The 16,671-nt window shown below is 41.0% G+C and overlaps 1 protein-coding gene and 1 long non-coding RNA gene across 2 annotated transcripts in view; one reads left to right on the plus strand and one right to left on the minus strand.

Annotated features, from left to right (window-relative positions):
• The window catches only part of MSL2 (MSL complex subunit 2), a 29,870-nt gene extending 13,562 nt beyond the window's left edge, over positions 1 to 16,308 (plus strand). Inside the window, 2 exon segments of the mRNA XM_038417341.2 lie at positions 12,854 to 13,318; positions 13,321 to 16,308. Of these exon segments, the coding sequence (XP_038273269.1) occupies positions 12,854 to 13,318; positions 13,321 to 14,444 (1,589 nt within the window). The 3' untranslated portion in view covers positions 14,445 to 16,308.
• LOC122455908 lies at positions 6,995 to 7,698 on the minus strand. Its single transcript, XR_006274419.1, has 2 exons — positions 7,418 to 7,698; positions 6,995 to 7,129 (listed from the first exon to the last, which is right to left on the minus strand). It is a non-coding gene; the product is annotated as an uncharacterized LOC122455908 (long non-coding RNA).
• Positions 16,309 to 16,671: the final 363 nt, after the last annotated feature.

A 16,671-nucleotide genomic window follows, 5' to 3' on the forward strand; every position in this document is an offset into this window, starting at 1 on the left:
TCTTAAAACTGCACCTATTTGAATTTTTTATAACATGATTATCTAGTCTGACTTCCTCTATAACACCGGCCATAGAACTTCCCCAGAATAATTCCTAGAGCATCTTGTAGAAAAACATGCAATCTCAATTTTAAAATTCTCAGTGACGGAGAATCCACCACAACCCTTGGTAAATTGTTTCTGTGGTTAATTACTCTCACTGTTAAAAGTTTACATCTTCTTTCCAGTCTGAATTTATCTAGCTTCAACTTCCAGCTATTGGGTCATGTTGTCTCTGATAGATTGAGGAGCCCATTATTAAATATTTGTTCCTGTGATGATTTGCCACTTACCTCTCTCATGAGTACCTTCTGTCTGTTGGGTGTGAACCTGCACGCGCTCTCGGCTCCCAGCACCCCCTGTCAGCTGTTAAGCTCGTCAGGTGGGTCTTCAGTGACTCAGCCCTCCGGCTAAGTCACGCATGGTCTAACGCATGAAGGAACAAAACCCCTTCTGGGTGAAAGGTCCAACAGGGCCTGTCCCTGTGCCTTTGTTATTGTCTTTAACCCTGTCTCTGGGCTCAGTTTTCAGCCCCTTCCTATCTAGCTTTCAGTCTGTCCCTGCCTTGTTATAGAGCAGTGCCCCAGGGCCTTCTCCCTGGAGACTCTGAGTCCTGCCCTTCACTTGGGCCTCTAGACAGCACTTCTCCCAGGGACCCTACAAATAGCAGCCACATGCTGCTTCCTTTAATTTTGTTGCTGCTGCTATTTCTTGGGCCACTTCCCACATAGCCCTTTTCTCTTCACACCCTCGTGGCCATTCCTCCCCTAGGAACATGTCACCCCTTCCTGGATGCCATGAGGAGCCAGGTAGGGAGCCTGCCAGCCCCACACCAACCAGACTATAAACCGGACTTTCTGTGAGGATTAGAAATGCCAATTTATAAAGCTTTCCGGTTGGTACAGGGACAGATAACACAGCTTTTACTGTATATTGTTGGGTTATAGTTAGGTTGTGATCTACTGTAACTCCCAGATCCTTTTCTGCAATACTCCTTGCTAGGCAGTCTTTTCCCTTTTTGTATTGTGCAATTGATTATTCCTTTCCAGTATAATACTTTGCATTTGTCCTTACTGAATTTCGGCCTATGTAATTAAGACCATTTCTCTACTTTAAGATCATGTAGAATTCTAATCCTGTCTTCCAAAGTGGTTTCAGTCCCTCCAAGCTTGGCATCATCTGCGAACTTTATAAGAACTAGGTGAATCATTATCCAGATCATTTATGAAGATATTGAATAGAACCAGACCCAGGACAGATCCCTGCAGGACCCCACTTGTTATGTCCTTCCAGCTTCATTAACTAGTGATAATTGCTCTCTGAGTACGGTTTTCGAGCCAACTCTGCACCCACCTAATAGTAGGTTAATGTAGGTAATATTTTTAGTTTGTTTAGGCTAAGGACATGTGAGACAGTACCAAAGCCTTACTAAAGTTGAGATGTCTGACATCTACTACTTCATCCCCTATCCACATGACTTGTTATCTTGTTAAAGAAAGATATTAGTTTTTTTGACATAATTTGTTCTTGACAAATCCATGTTGGCTATTACTTATGACCTTATCTTCAAGTTGCTTGCAAATTGATGGTGTGATTATTTGCTCCGTTATCTTTCTGGGTACTGAAGTTAAGCTGACTGTTCTACAATTCTCTGGGTTGTCCTTATTTCCCTTTTTTAGGTAGTTATCATATTTGCCCTTTTCCAGTTCTCTGGTGTCTCTCCTGTCCTCCACAAGTTCTCAGAGGTAATTGCTAATGGCTCAGAGATCTCTTCTGCTAGTTCCTCAAATATTCTAGGATGTATTTTATCAGGCCCTGCTGACTTGAAGACATCTAACTTGTCTAAGTCATTCTTAACTTGTTCTTTTTTCTATTTTAGCCTCAGATCCTACCACATTTACACTGATGTTTTCTGTGTTAGTCGTCCAATCGCTATTAACTTCTTTGGTGAAAATTGAAACTGTTTAGTCAATGTTGCATTTTATGTCATTGTCTTTCCCTCCTCATTTAGTAATGGGCCTATTCTGACCCTGGTCTTCCTCTTGCTTCACATGTATTTATAAAATGTTTTCTTTTTACCCTTTAAATACCTGGCTAGTTTAACTTCGTTTTGTGTCTTGATCTTTCTAATTTTGTTCCTATGTGCTTGTTGTTGTTTTTTTATATTCATACTTTGTAAATTTACCTAGTTTCCTCTTCTTGTACGAATCTCTTTTTGAGTTTCACATAATTGAAGATCTGGTTAAGCCATAGTGACCTTGTCCCATATTTCCTATCTTTCCTATGTGTTGATATAGTTTGCTCTTCTGTCCTTATTAATGTCTCTTTAAAAAAATTGCCAACTCTCCCGAACTCTTTTCTCCCTTAGACTTGCTTCCCAATTCTGAATTTGCTGAAGTTTGCCTTCTTGATGTCCACTGCCCTTATTTTGCAGTTTTCCCTCCTACCATTCCTTAGAATCATGAACTTTATCATTTCATGATCACTTTCACCCAGGCTGCCTTCCCTCTTCAGCTTCTCAACTATTTCCTCCCTATTTGTCAGAACCAAATCCAAAATAGCCTCGTTGCTTTCTCCACTTTCTGTAGTAAAAAGTTGTCTCCAGTGTATTCGAAGGACATATTTGATGATCTGTACCCTAGTCTATTATTTTTCCAACAGATGCCTGGGTAGTTTAAATCCACAGTCACCAACAAGTCCTGTGTTTTGGATGATTTTGTTTAAAAAAAAACAAAACAAACTCATCAGCCCCCTCTTCCTGATTATATAGTTCATAGACCACTACCATGACATCATCCTTGTGTGTTACCCCTTTTATCCTTACCCAGAGACTTTCAATAGGTCTGCCTCCCACTGTCTTAACCTCAGTGTAAATGTATACATCTTTGATATACAAGACAACACCATCTCCTTGGAACAATCTGTGTTGGTGTCTTCAGAGCTCCTCAATGTCAACACTAACCTTAGCCATCAGATGCCAGGCTTCTGTTTGGTTCCAGAAGAAATCCCCTTGAATTGGAGAAGAGGGCTAGCTGCATCTTGAGATCTGCCTTATTCTTCTCAGAACCAAGTTGGAACCAGCCACCAATCTTTCTCCATCACCTCGTGGGTCATTGTCACCATTATCAGAGATGGGGATTGAGGACCAGACTTGGTTCTCCCAACCCAAAAATCTCCCTTACATTCTGATCTCCCATGCACATTAGCTCTATCCCTAATAAATGGAACCATGGACCTGCTTGGCAATGTGGGGTCCTCTGTCTTAGCATGACAGAGACCCATCCCAGACCACCTCAGAGAACTAGGTCATCCCTACCAGTCCGAGCCTTCTGACCACCAGAGGAGTATCTAGGGGAGCTATTTTATTTATGATGATCCCTTGCTCTCTCTGCTCCTCATAATGTCTCGTCCAGGCAAGGCAGTGGCCCAGAACCCAGCATCCCCATCTGACAACTTCAAGGCATTCCAGGAACTTTTGGCCAGTGTAACTGAGACCCTCAGTGCTGAACTGACAGAAGTGCAGGAAAAATTTTATAAACTATTCTGCATGCTCTTTTTCCCATAGCAAGGGAGCCTAGCCATGCCAATAAATGAGGGTATCCTTGAATGAATCAAGGACCTGTGGTTCACCGCAATTTCCTTCCCTCCAACATGGAAAGGGGAATACTGATACTATCAAGTGGTTCAGAAGTTGTTTAAATTGTGGAGGCTTTTTTCTGCAGGAAAGACTACTGCACCAATGTTCTGGAAATGAGCGTGGTCCTATTAGTACTAATACCTGGTATCCTAAAAAGTGGACTTGATTCAAATGGATGGTCAGGCCACCATGTTTTATATAAACAAGTAAAGTGGTTTTGCATTGTACTTTCAGTCAGTCAGCCCTGAAGGTTTGGCAGTGAGCTCCATCCCACAAACTTTCCTGCTTTCATACCTGGCAGGGTAGGGAAAAAAAATACCTCAGTTGGTTTATGCAAGGTCCTCACAAGTAGACCTTTGATCTGTTATTGATCTATCAAATCTTTCTCCAATGAGAGATGCCAGCAATTTATTTATTTGCTACCAACCTGAGTAGGTATCTGCCAACCATCAGCTCTTCACACTGAAAAAATATCAAGTTAGGAAGGAATGCCTGCTCCATTCATGTTGATGACTCCTGTACTTCCTATTCACGGGTATTTCTGATTGCAAAATTTCTGTTTTAACTCAGTAGCACAAACTCCCTTCCTCCTTAGAGCGTTTTTTTCCCCTCTCCCCCCAGGTTGTCCCTTACTTGAGTTAGCTGATTTCTTGAGCTTTTGATTGGTTTAAGCTTCATATTTCAGGAGGTATTCTTATTTCTCCTGTATGTGCATTTTTAAATGTCTCTGATTGTCTGTTTAATGTATTTAAAAAAACCTGTTGGGCATTGGCCTTATTTATTACTGCCTATAGTAGTATTTTTGTCTTGCTTGTTTTATTTTGAAACCTCAAGTGAGGTACTTGGTCTTAATCATTAATATTTGGAGGATTTTCTTGCCATGTTGTATTAGGAGGAGAACGTCACCAGACAGACACACACATTGTTTTATTCAACTTGAACAACAATTTTATGTATTCTGGATTTTTTTTCTTCAACAGCAAACAGAATATTTTAACAAAAAAAGCATATGAATTTGTGAATTTAAACATTCAAGTTTTTTTAAAATCAGGTTTGTTTTTGTTAAAATTGTTTTTAACCAGTATAGTTAAATTAAATGTTTTTGTTTTGTTTTTAAAAATTAAATCGACTATATCAGCCAGGTCAACATGAGAATCTTAAAATATTTGGTTCTGCAGCTAACTCAGTTGTCTTCACCTTCATTTTCCTGTTTGTTCATAATCTGGAAAAGAAAAACAAGCTTTCCTGCTTTTTCAGGTCCGAAACGATTTCTCAATTTGGAATGAATTAGTCCCAAGGAAGAAAATATTCTTTCTACACTGGCAGAAGAAGCTACTGCTGTTAAGTGAGATTATCACTTCAACAGTCTCTGAATCCAAGTGCTTAAGTGATTTCCACCAGTTCACTGGTGTGACTTTCTTTAAAACATCAGCAAACATATATTTCTTGAATGGTTCACCCTTAGCTCTGAAGTTTATTATAGTTGGCGTTATGGAGGGATGATTGTTGGTTGTCCATGTCATAGCCAACTCCTCTTCTTCAGCAGTTAAGTTTTGACCCTGGTACCGAGTATTGAGAATCTTTGTAAGAAAAAGAGCTGGAGATGGTGCTTGTCCCATTCGTTTTTTTAGTGCTTGTGATTTAACTCTGTCATTGCATATTTCTCTTCTTAAGATCTCACTCAGTTCGTTCCAGATTTCAACAGCATCTGCAATAAAACAGCTATTTTCCCTGCATTTTGTTCAAGGCTACAGAAATAGGCTTCAGGGTACTCAGCATGCGGTCAACATTTCTCTTAAGCCCAGTGTTGAGAACTTTGGCTGTGACAGTGCCATCTATTTCTTCACGATTTTGTTCACAAACTGTCATCAGATTAGGCCAGTTCTTGATACAGTGCTTAAAACAGTCCACTACTGAGTTCTATCGCATGTCTTGTGGGAGAGTTAGCTTGGTTCCTCCCACTTTTTTCAGAGCAGCTGCAGAGCAGTGGTTGTTACGGTATTTTGCAATTTCAACAACATTAGCTTTTATTACTGGAACACGGAAGTCTTTGGCTAGAAGGTGCATCAAATGAGCACTGCCATATGTTGTTAGCTTGGGACACTCTTCACTCTCCTAAATAATTTCTTCTCATCTTGGATACATTTGCAGCATGGTCTGTCATCAAGCTGCGCAGTAGATGTTTGAATTTTTTTCCCACAGTTTTATATTTTTTACTGCTACTTGTAAGTATTCTGCTGTGGTGCATTTCCTGATGCATCGATTGTTTCTGTAAGGAAGACATTCCCTTCTTCTGTTGTCACACAAGCACATACAACAGGATCATTGTGGACGTTGCTCCACCCATCAAGACTTGGGTTAACATTTCACCCTCTAGACCAGAGGTGGGCAAACTGTGGCCTGCAGGACCCTCCTGCCTGGCCCCTGAGTTCCTGGCCTGGGAGGCTAGCCCCAGCCCCCTCCCTGCTGTTCCCGTTTCCCTGCAGCCTCAGCTCACTGCACCACTGGCACAATGCTCTGGGTTGCGGGGCTGCAGACCCGCGGCCTGAACCGGTGCTGAGTGGTGGTGTGGCTGGCTCCAGCCGGGCGACGGGGCTGTAGCGCCGCCAGCCACCAGCGCTCCAGGCAGCGCAGTAAGGGGGCAGGGAGCCAGAGCGTGGGGAGTTGGATAGAGGGCAGGGGAGTTCGGAGTGGTGGTCAGGGGGTGTTGATGGGGTCGGGGAGGTCAAAGGGCAGGGAACAGGGGGGGTTGAATGGGGCAGGGGTCCCGGGAGGGCAGTCAGGAATGAGAGGAGGGGTTGGATGGGATGGCAGGGGGCAGTCAGGGGACAGGGAGGGTAGATGGAGCCAGGGTCCTGGGGACAGTGAACGAGGGGGTTGGATGGGGCTGGAGTCCCCGGGGGGCCGTTAGGGGGCAAGTAGCGGGGGGGTCTAGGGATTGGGGGCCAGGCCATGCCTGGCTGTTTGGGGAGGCACAGCCTGCCCTAACCAACCCTTCATACAATTTCGGAAACCCAATGTGGCCCTCAGGCCAAAAAGTTTGCCCGCCTCTGCTCTAGACCTTTTGCACACTACTCAATTTCTCTTTCATACACTTTATTCAGCAATTTGCCTGCAACAACTGCTCTGTTGGGTGGACTGTATCATGGTCTTAATGAATGAACTATGTTAATGAAGTGTGGGTTCTCAGTCATACAGAAAGGAGAGTTTGCTGCAGAAACAAACTAGACAATTTTTTCATCAATTACCTCTTGTAATCTGCTGGTTCTTATCGCAAACTTATCTCTGTTTCTGGATGATGGAGATGTTTTTTTTTCTTTTTGCTACAGGTGTTATACTGTGGCTATGTGACTGACACACTATCATTGGCAGATAACTCTGAAACTATAGAAAATTATGGTGATCTTGAAGGTGGATAGTCTTCTGAATCCTGTATGTTGATGATGGAGTCTCCTAAACAAAATAAGTCAATGCAGTTATTTAATTATTGTTACCATGCTGCTCATTTAGTATTACTCATTGCATTCACCGACACCCAGTACTTCTTTAAAGTTGAAATTGTAAAAGGAAGATCTGCTTATTTCAGCTATTTATTTTTTATCACAACTGCATCTAAAATGATAGTACAGTACCATAGAGTAACAACTATATTTTTTGCTCAAACATGAGAATTCAAGACTAGTCCAGAAGGAAGACAGGCAGTCCTTAAGCAAGAAGTATGAAATAAAAATGTTTACCAACCTGAAGATCCTGCATGTTCAGACATGTTCCTTTCACTATCTTCAAGGCAGCTTCCTCCTGAGAAGAAACACTTCTCATGATGACGTTTCATTTGGGTAACCAAGCCTTGCATTTCTTTGTTGCACTGTTTGCATTTTGCACGCATGCCCATCTTACCCAAAGGTAGAGGAACTTCATTAAAATATTCCCAAACTGGGTCTCTCTTAGGGCCTGCTGCCATTACAGGGTTTTCCTTCTAGTGAGAGAATGGTATGGTAGATCTCAAATCAATGAAGGCTACACTGAGATCTCAAGACTTCTGGAATATGCTGCTCAAACAGGTTTCAGAGTAGCAGCTGTGTGTTAGTCTGTATTCGCAAAAGAAAAGGAGTACTTGTGGCACCTTAGAGACTAACAAATTTATTTGAGCATAAGCTTTCGTGAGCTACAGCTCACTTCATTGGATGCACTGTATCGGAAAATACAGTGGGGAGATTTATATACACACACAGAGAACATGAAACAATGGGTTTATCAAACACACTGTAAGGAGAGTGATCACTTAAGATGAGCCATCACCAGCAGCAGGTGGGGAAAGGAGGAAAACTTTCATGGTGACAAGCAAGGTAGGCTATTTCCAGCAGTTAACAAGAACATCTGAGGAACAGTGGGGGGGGGGGGGGGCAGAAATAACATGGGGAAATAGTTTTACTTTGTGTCATGACTCATCCATTCCCAGTCTCTAGTCAAGCCTAAGTTAATTGTATCCAGTTTACAAATTAATTCCAATTCAGCAATCTCTCTCGTTGGAGTCTGTTTTTGAAGTTTTTTTGTTGAAGGATAACCACTCTCAGGTCTGTAATCGAGTGACCGGAGAGATTGAAGTGTTCTCCGACTGGTTTTTGAATGTTATCATTCTTGATGTCTGATTTGTGTCAATTTATTTTTTTACGTACAGACTGTAAGATAGAATTAGAGATGCTTCAGATTATGGTAAATTCAAGGAAATGATTTTAAAACAGTTTCAGATTACACCTGAAACATGTAGAGTAAAATGTAGAAGCCGTAAGAGGGGTGCTGGTGATAATGTGGCCTGTGTAAACCAGATGAAAGATTTGATGGAAAAGTGGGTAAAGGGAAAAACTGTTACAAGTTTTGAAGGAATGTGTGATCTTGTTGCTCAGGAACATTTCCTGAGTATATGTAGAGATGATGTGAAACAGTGTTTATGGGATAAAAAGGTGAAAACTGTTGATGAACTGTCTACTCTAGCTGATCAATTTGAGCAAACTCAAACATCTTTTGCAAACAAACCACAGAAAGAGGAGTTTAAACCTGGTGGGAAGCAGAGTTCCCATTTTACTCCTGGGAAGAAGGAGGGTAGAGGGGAGTCTGGGTGCTCACTTCCCCAAATCCATTCCTCTAGTCCTTGTCCCAAATCTCCTGTAAAAACAGAGGAGCCCAGAAGTCCTATCACTGTAATTCCACTGAGCACCTGAGGAATAAATGCCCTGTGCTGGGTGGTAACAGGCTGCAAGCAACTCATGGAAATGCTGCTACCCTGAGCACAGAGGCACCTCAGGCAATTGCCACTTATCATACAGATTTCAGAGTATCAGCTGTGTTAGTCTGTATCCGCAAAAAGAAAAGGAGGACTTGTGGCACCTTAAAGACTAACAAATTTATTTGAGCATAAGCTTTCGTGAGCTACAGCTCGCTTCATCGGATGTATTCAGCACGAAAGCTTATGCTCAAATAAATTTTGGTCTTTTAAGGTGCCACAAGTCCTCCTTTTCTTTTTATCATACAGAGTTTGTTAAAAGTAGCCTCTGTCCAGCCAGGCATCAAGCACATAAAGGCTGTCAGGATTAATGGCAGAGAACACCTGGGGTGGAAAGACACTGGGCAGAAATTTCTGTGGTTAGGAGGAAAGTTGTGCAGGAAAGTTACTGCCAGGGCAGATGGCAGAGCTTTTGTTAGTGGGAGGTTACAAAATCCTTGTGCCTTTGTCTAAAGTGAGGATTTGGAAGCTGTATTGGCTGTGGTAAATGATAACCCAATTGCTTTGTTGCTGGAGAATGATTTCTTCAATGTAACTTGGGATGTCAAGGAGAAATTTTATGCTGGAACTTCAGAGGTAAAGAGCGAAGTCTCAGGAACTGCTGGAGGAATGGTAGAGTGTCTCTTTAATTCCTCTGCACCAGTGGAAAACTATATGCTTCCAGAGGTGGGTGTGGTTGAGGCCAGCTCCTGCCACCTGGTAACCAAAGGCAGGGTCTCTTTTGGGGGGAACCCATCATAAACACCTCTCCTTTTTTCCTCCCCTGCCTGTCCTTCCTGAGCAAGATGTTCCCCTCTGTAGCAATATTCCAGTCATGTGTATTATCCCTCCAAGTCTCTGTGATGCCAGCTATGTCATAGTTGTGATTATTCACTAGTATTTATAGTTCTTCCTATTTATTCCCCATATTTTTTGCATTAGTATACAGATATCTAAGATACTTATTTGATTTTCACACTGTTCCCTCTTGTTTCTCCTTTGTCCTTGCTATAATTGCCACATGCTCCCTTCAGATTCAGACCCTTCACCCATGTCTCCATGTTTTTGACTTACCTATGAGCTTTTGTCTCGTGACCCTGTTGAATCTAGCTTAAAGCCTTCTTCACTAGCTTAGCCAGGGTGGAACAAGGAATTGGGAATAGAAGATTGTTGCAATATCAGTATCTCCTTTCTTTCACTGAGAGAAGAGGCAACAGGAACTATGTTAAGATCTTCCGTCTTCTGCTAAAGAGGTTTCTAGGAATCCCAGCATAACTGGATGGCACCATTGCCACAGTTCTCTCTTCCCTATTGGGAGGGTGAACTCTGGATAAATAGAAGTTTTGTCATTTCATAAAAAGTTTCTTTCAAGGGCCATATTGCCTCCTTAAGAGGAGAGGAATGCTCAACTTTTTTTGACATTGTCTGAAGGTGTAGGAATTTTTCAATTCTGGTAATTTTGAGGAGGTATCCATGGGGACATTTAGGTCAGATTTGTGTATTTTCAGTAGATATTGCTGCTATGTTTTCCGAAAGAGCTTGTTTGGAGGTCTAGCTTACCAGCACAAGTGTGCAGTGCATTTATTTGCCCTGTAGAGTAATTTGTCTGTCTGATCAGTAAACACACTTTTGAAGTCCAGAGGCCAACTGAGATGGACTTTTGTATTGATGCAGTACTTGGGGTTCATGAAGTATTATCTGTAACAGTCAGGCTGCAGTTACCTCAAAGGGAAATCAGAAATTTAACACCTTAAAAATGAGCAGTTGATTTAACTGATTGCGTACTGTGTTGTTGTACTATAAAACTATGTTGAGTAACGTCTTTTTTTAAAGCTTCTGATGTTCTGAACTTGATGGTCATTATGAGATGTATGCAGACTATGGTTACTAATTTGTGTATTTGCGCATATAGAAAACTATGCTCGTAATCTATGGAGCAGCTTCATCTGTATCTCCTATCTGATTGCTTCACCACTCTAATGTGAGATTATCTTCCAAACCAGTTGTTTTCACAAAACCAACTTAAAGTACCCATATATTGTCCAGCTCAGGAAAAGAAAATGATGGACCATTAGAGTTAATGGGGAGACATTGAGACATCCTGGCTAGAATTTACCTCACTCTGAATAATCATGAGTTATCATGCCAGGTGAGAGAGAGTTTAAAAAAAAAAAAAAAAAAAGGTGGGGGGGATCCTTTTTAAAAAGAAGCTTGAAACTGAAGTTGTCATCCAGAAACTGAGGGACAGCCTCTAGGAGGGAAGCTGTCCATGAATGTAGGATCCCCCATATAGCTAGGGGTATGCTGAGAAATTGCTGAAAGGCAATAAATAACTTGTATTTTATCTTCAGGTACCTATGCAGGGAGAAGATATCTGATAGTAGCAGGCTCCATAATCTAGCAGATAGAAACATAACAAGATCCAATGGCTGGAAGTTGAAGCTAGACAAATTCAAACGGCAATATATTTCAGTCTGAGTCCTTGTGGTTCTTCCCTGAACTCTTTCTGTTCTTCTTAGAGTGGTTGCAGACATGTATTCCATTCGTGTGCGTGCACCCAGCACACACAAGCCAGAGAACTTTGCCTAGGAGTACCTGTAGAGGTGGCACTTAACATAAGAACGGCCACACTGGGTCAGACCAAAGGTCCATCCAGCCCAGTATCCTGTCTTCCAACAGTGGCCAATGCCAGGTGCCCCAGAGGGAATGAACAGAACAGATAATCAAGTGATCCATCCCTGTTGCCCATCCCCATCTTCTGACAAACAGAGGCTAAGGACGCCATCCCTGCCCATCCTGAATAATAGCCATTGATGGACCTGTCTTCAATGAATTTATCTAGTTCTTTTTTGAACCCTGTTTTAGATTTGGCCTTCACAACATCCTCTGGCAAAGAGTTCCACTGGTTGACTGTGTGGAGTGAAGAAATACTTCCTTTTGTTTGTTTTAAACCTGCTGCCTATTAATTTCATTTGGTGACCCCCTACTTCTTGAGTAGTTTTGAATCATCCACAAATTTTGCCACCTTACAGTTTATCCCTTTTTCCAGATCGTTTATGAATTGAATTGTACTGGTTCCAGTACAGACCCTTGGGGGATGCCACTATTTCTCTCTCCATTCTGAAAACTGACCTTTTATTTCTACCCTTTGTTTCCTATTTTTTAACCAGTTTCTGATCCATGACAGGACCTTCCCTTTTATCCCATGACAGCTTACTTTGCTTAAGAGCCTTTGGTGATGGATTTTGTCAAAGGCTTTCTGAAAATCTAAGTACACTATATCGACTGGATCCCTCTTGTCCACATTCTAGTTGACCCCCTCAAAAAATTCTAGTAGTTGGGAGAGGCATGATTTCCCTTTACAAAATCATGTTGACTCTTCCACAACAAATTAACTTCCTTATACCCCCTTCATGTTTTCATTTGTCAGTGCTACTTCCCTCTGTACTGTTTCCATTTTGACTTCCCTAATTTTAATCTTTGATTTTCAATTTCTGTTTTAACCCGTCCCACTTTGTACAGATGTAGCTCTCTTGGTTAGTGCATTAGGGACATTGCATAGCGTGTCACCATGTTGAGATCAATGTGGTGTTGAAGGGGCAATGCTGATACTGTTTTGCTTGACACAGTGTTTTCTAAAGGCTGGGTTAATGGGCATCAGCAGATCAGATTGTTGAAATTTTTCTCTGCAATATAGAAAACTTTTAAACACAACATTGTTTTAGAACTGTGGGTACAGCAATTGTAATGAGTCTAAAATCTCAATTCATACTGTTTGCACACCTATGATTTTTCTCATGACCTTGTTCATCACTGAACACTATACGGGCAATTCATACCACTGTAAATAGGATGTTACCCTGACAGCCTATGCCAGTTGGTCTGCTCTAATAACCTTCTTTTCTTTTTCTTCTTAGGAAATTTGCTACAGGATCCTATTGCTCCCACCAACTCCACATGTCAGCATTATGTCTGCAAAACTTGTAAAGGCAAGAAGATGATGATGAAACCATCATGTAGTTGGTGCAAAGACTATGAACAGTTTGAGGAAAATAAACAGTTGAGCATTCTAGTGAACTGCTACAAAAAACTGTGTGAATACATAACACAGACTCCATTGGCACGAGATATAATACAAGCAGTTGACTGTTCTGCAGATCTTTTGGCTTTGCTCAAAGATGGATCACCACTCCATGAAGACACAGAAAAAACTTCTGATGCAGCCATGCCTTTGTGTTTGACACATTCTCCATTACCTTCAACCTCAGAACATGCTAATGATCCTCAAGCTAGTTTTTCTTCAATGCCTGAAAGCACACATAATATTGATATTAGAGGTTCTGTTATCAATGGGTTGCCCAATTGTAATGGGCTTTCAGTGGATAACTTGGAGTAAATATTCCTTCCCCTGAACATGCAAATACAATTGATGTGTGTAGTACTGGAGAGTACATAAAAACTGAGGATATCTCTAGCAGTCTTCAGCCTGTGTGTGACACAGTTTCTACTAGTGACTTGTGTACATCAGGCCTTGACATCTGCAGTTTCAACGAAGATATAAAACCTGGCTCGCTATTGCTTAGTGTTGAGGAAGTTCTCCGAAGCTTAGAAACTGTTTCAAGCACTGAAGTCTGTAGTTCTGATTTGCAGCCCAGCTTGGAAGCCACTGTATCCAATGGTCCTTTCCTGCAGCTTTCTCCCCCACCTCTTAGCCATAATGTTTTCATGTCCACAGGTGCTTCTCCTCATGGGATCTCATGTACAGCAGCAACACCTAAGGTAGTTAAGTTAAACCGAAAGCGATCTCGATCAGAAAGTGACAGCGAAAAGGTTCAGCCACTACCCATTTCCAGCATCATCTGTGGCCCAACGTTGGGAGCATCAGCTCCAGTAACAGTGAAACAGGAAAATAAGATGTCTTTGCAACCTGTAGCAACTGTACCCAATGGAGGCAGTACTCCTAAAATAAGTAAAACTGTACTTCTGCCTAATAAAAGCATGAAAAAGAATCTAGAACATGCCCCCAAGAAATCTCACCCGAAAGCCAAACCAGGAATACTGAAAACAAAAGACAAAGCAAAGGAAAAAGTTGCTAGCAGTAATGTTATGCCAGGAAGTCCGACAAAAACTGCATACAAAAAGCCACAAGAAAAGAAAGGGTGTAAATGTGGTCGCGCCACCCAAAATCCAAGTGTTCTTACATGCCGTGGCCAACGCTGCCCTTGCTACTCTAACCGTAAAGCCTGCTTAGACTGTATATGCCGTGGCTGCCAAAACTCATATATGGCTAATGGGGAGAAGAAGCTGGAAGCATTTGCAGTGCCAGAAAAGGCCTTGGAACAGACTAGGCTTACTTTGGGCATTAATGTGACAAGCATTGTGCGCAGTGCCAGCACAAGCACCAGTGTAATTAATGTGACAGGGTCACCAGTAACTACATTTTTAGCTGCCAGTACACATGATGATAAAAGTTTGGATGAAGCTATCGACATGAGATATGACTGTTAAATCATTTTTTTGTCTTTTCCCTGCCCTTAGTAGGGGAACTGCTACAGTTTTAAGGCAGATGGTTCTGTTAACTTGCCGAAGCTCCTGCCTATAGATCACTTGTATCAAGTGTTTTTCATTGCTATGTTATGTGTGTTAGAGTCTGGGAAATAGTTTGCAGATAATGGAGGAGTTACCCTAAAACTGTCTTTAGATCTCACAGCACCTCATAGTTTGAGATCAGATGCTGATGTAAATGGTTTTAATACAAGATGACCTTTGGCAAGGAACATATTAACCTCATTGTACCAGTTAATGCTTTGTGCTCAATTAGAACTCCTGATTAAATGTAAGGAAGTGGTAACTAGTCAGTCCATCAAAGTTATGCTAGTTTATGATGTGTGAAAATAACTACCAATGACACTGCCATAAGAGTCAGTGTTGCTAGCAAATCACATCCCATCCCATTCCTGTTGAAAGTACAGTATTAACTGAGGAATGTAATCTTTGAATGACACATCTTTTTTTGATTATGAGCGTTGGTTCTAGAGCATGGAACAGTTACAAATCAATTTCATGGAAAGAGAAGTTGTCCCTCATTGGAATTGGCTAAGAAGTAACTGCAATTAGCTGGAGTCAATTATAAAGTGGCTTTCCCTCCAGATCCTACTCAAGTCTCTCTGTAATCACTTCAGTCACTTTTTCTAAAAAGCCTGCAGGTAGGTGTGTGTCTGGTATATTTTATGCCCTGTGGCACTCATTCATCTTTGGCATGTTGCTGTTCACTTCATCCTGAGAGGGGAAACAACTAATAAACAAAGAAGGGCCAAACATCATGTATGTAAACTCATTGATTTCAGTGGGAGTTGTTGCATGTGGTATCTGAGAATTTGAGATTACAAATATAAAAAATAAATCTGGGCTGGGTTAAAATCTCTGTCCATTGGTTCTCCTTCCCCGCCCCCCAGTACATCGTGGTTTATACAGCCTTTACCCACCATTGGTTTCTCTTTTCTTCACTTAAAGATAGAAATGAGGTTAACCTTGTATTGTGATGCATTTGGGATCTATTTACCCTAGGAATATGGCCCATTGTTACTTGCTTCCCCTCAGTCAGGAAAGAGAACTGATGGGTAAACAGGATCAAGTTATTTTCAGTACTCATTAGGTAAAGTATGCTACATAGCTTATTCCACCAAGTGTTCAGCTTACTCTTCTACATTCGATATGCCCAGTTGGTTGATTTCCAGTTAATCCCTGAAAATAAGGAAATAGTTCAAAGAAGGCTTATTGCATTTTGCACAACATTACTACAGTTTTAAGATTTTTTTTTACGTCATTCCAAAGAAGTCCTCATGCAGAGATCTCATCTTTAAATGGTACAGCACAAATAAAAGATGGTATGACTAGTATACAAAGCATTATCCTTCTAATTTAAAAGACAGTTACTATTATAACAGCATGTCTAAAGAGAAACAGTGCTAGAATTTTTCAAATTCCATTTTTGGCAGCCATATTCTTAATTAAATGAAATCTCCAGTGAATTATGACATAATGTTGGATATATTTTGATTGTGCACAAAGCATGTACAACGATGGTTACCTGTCTAAGAAATAAGCAAAAACTTTTTGGACACAAATCAAATGACACCACCTTTTGTTTTTGTAGTGTACAATGGTGTCATTTTCTGTGAATGTGGTCAGATAATTTTTTTTGTTTTGTTTTGTATTCCCCCCCGTCTTTTTTGTGGGGTCGGGTAGGGTGGGGTGTTAAAGCCATAGGATGAAAAATGTGATGTATGTGTCCAGTCTGTACTATTTTGTTTTTGTTTTGCAAGAAGAGTTGAAAAATATTTTTGATAACGAGAGTAAATGGTGGAAAATGCTTCTTAGTATTCTTGTCTTTATTTGCCAATCCAAGTACCTGAATTCTCTGTTTTTAACCCTCATGAGGTTTAATGATGTCCTATTAAAACATATTTAGTTAAATTTGTATGTGATTTTGTGTGTTGACCAAGAGGATCCTACTATTTTCTACTTTGGTGGTTTGACTTTGACCTACTCATGTAAATCTGTGTTTATTATTCCACTACATGTAAGTAAAGTAATCAAGTGACAAACAGATTTTAGTGGAGTTTGAGTAACATGGGTAGTAGCTTCTGAACACTTCCGCAAAACTGTTAAGTTTTGCTGAGATTGTTGTTAGTACATTTATTTGTACTCTAAACTATATACTTCAGTACACATT

Source organism: Dermochelys coriacea, chromosome 9, assembly GCF_009764565.3.
Source record: "Dermochelys coriacea isolate rDerCor1 chromosome 9, rDerCor1.pri.v4, whole genome shotgun sequence".
NCBI classification, from domain to species: Eukaryota; Metazoa; Chordata; order Testudines; family Dermochelyidae; genus Dermochelys; species Dermochelys coriacea.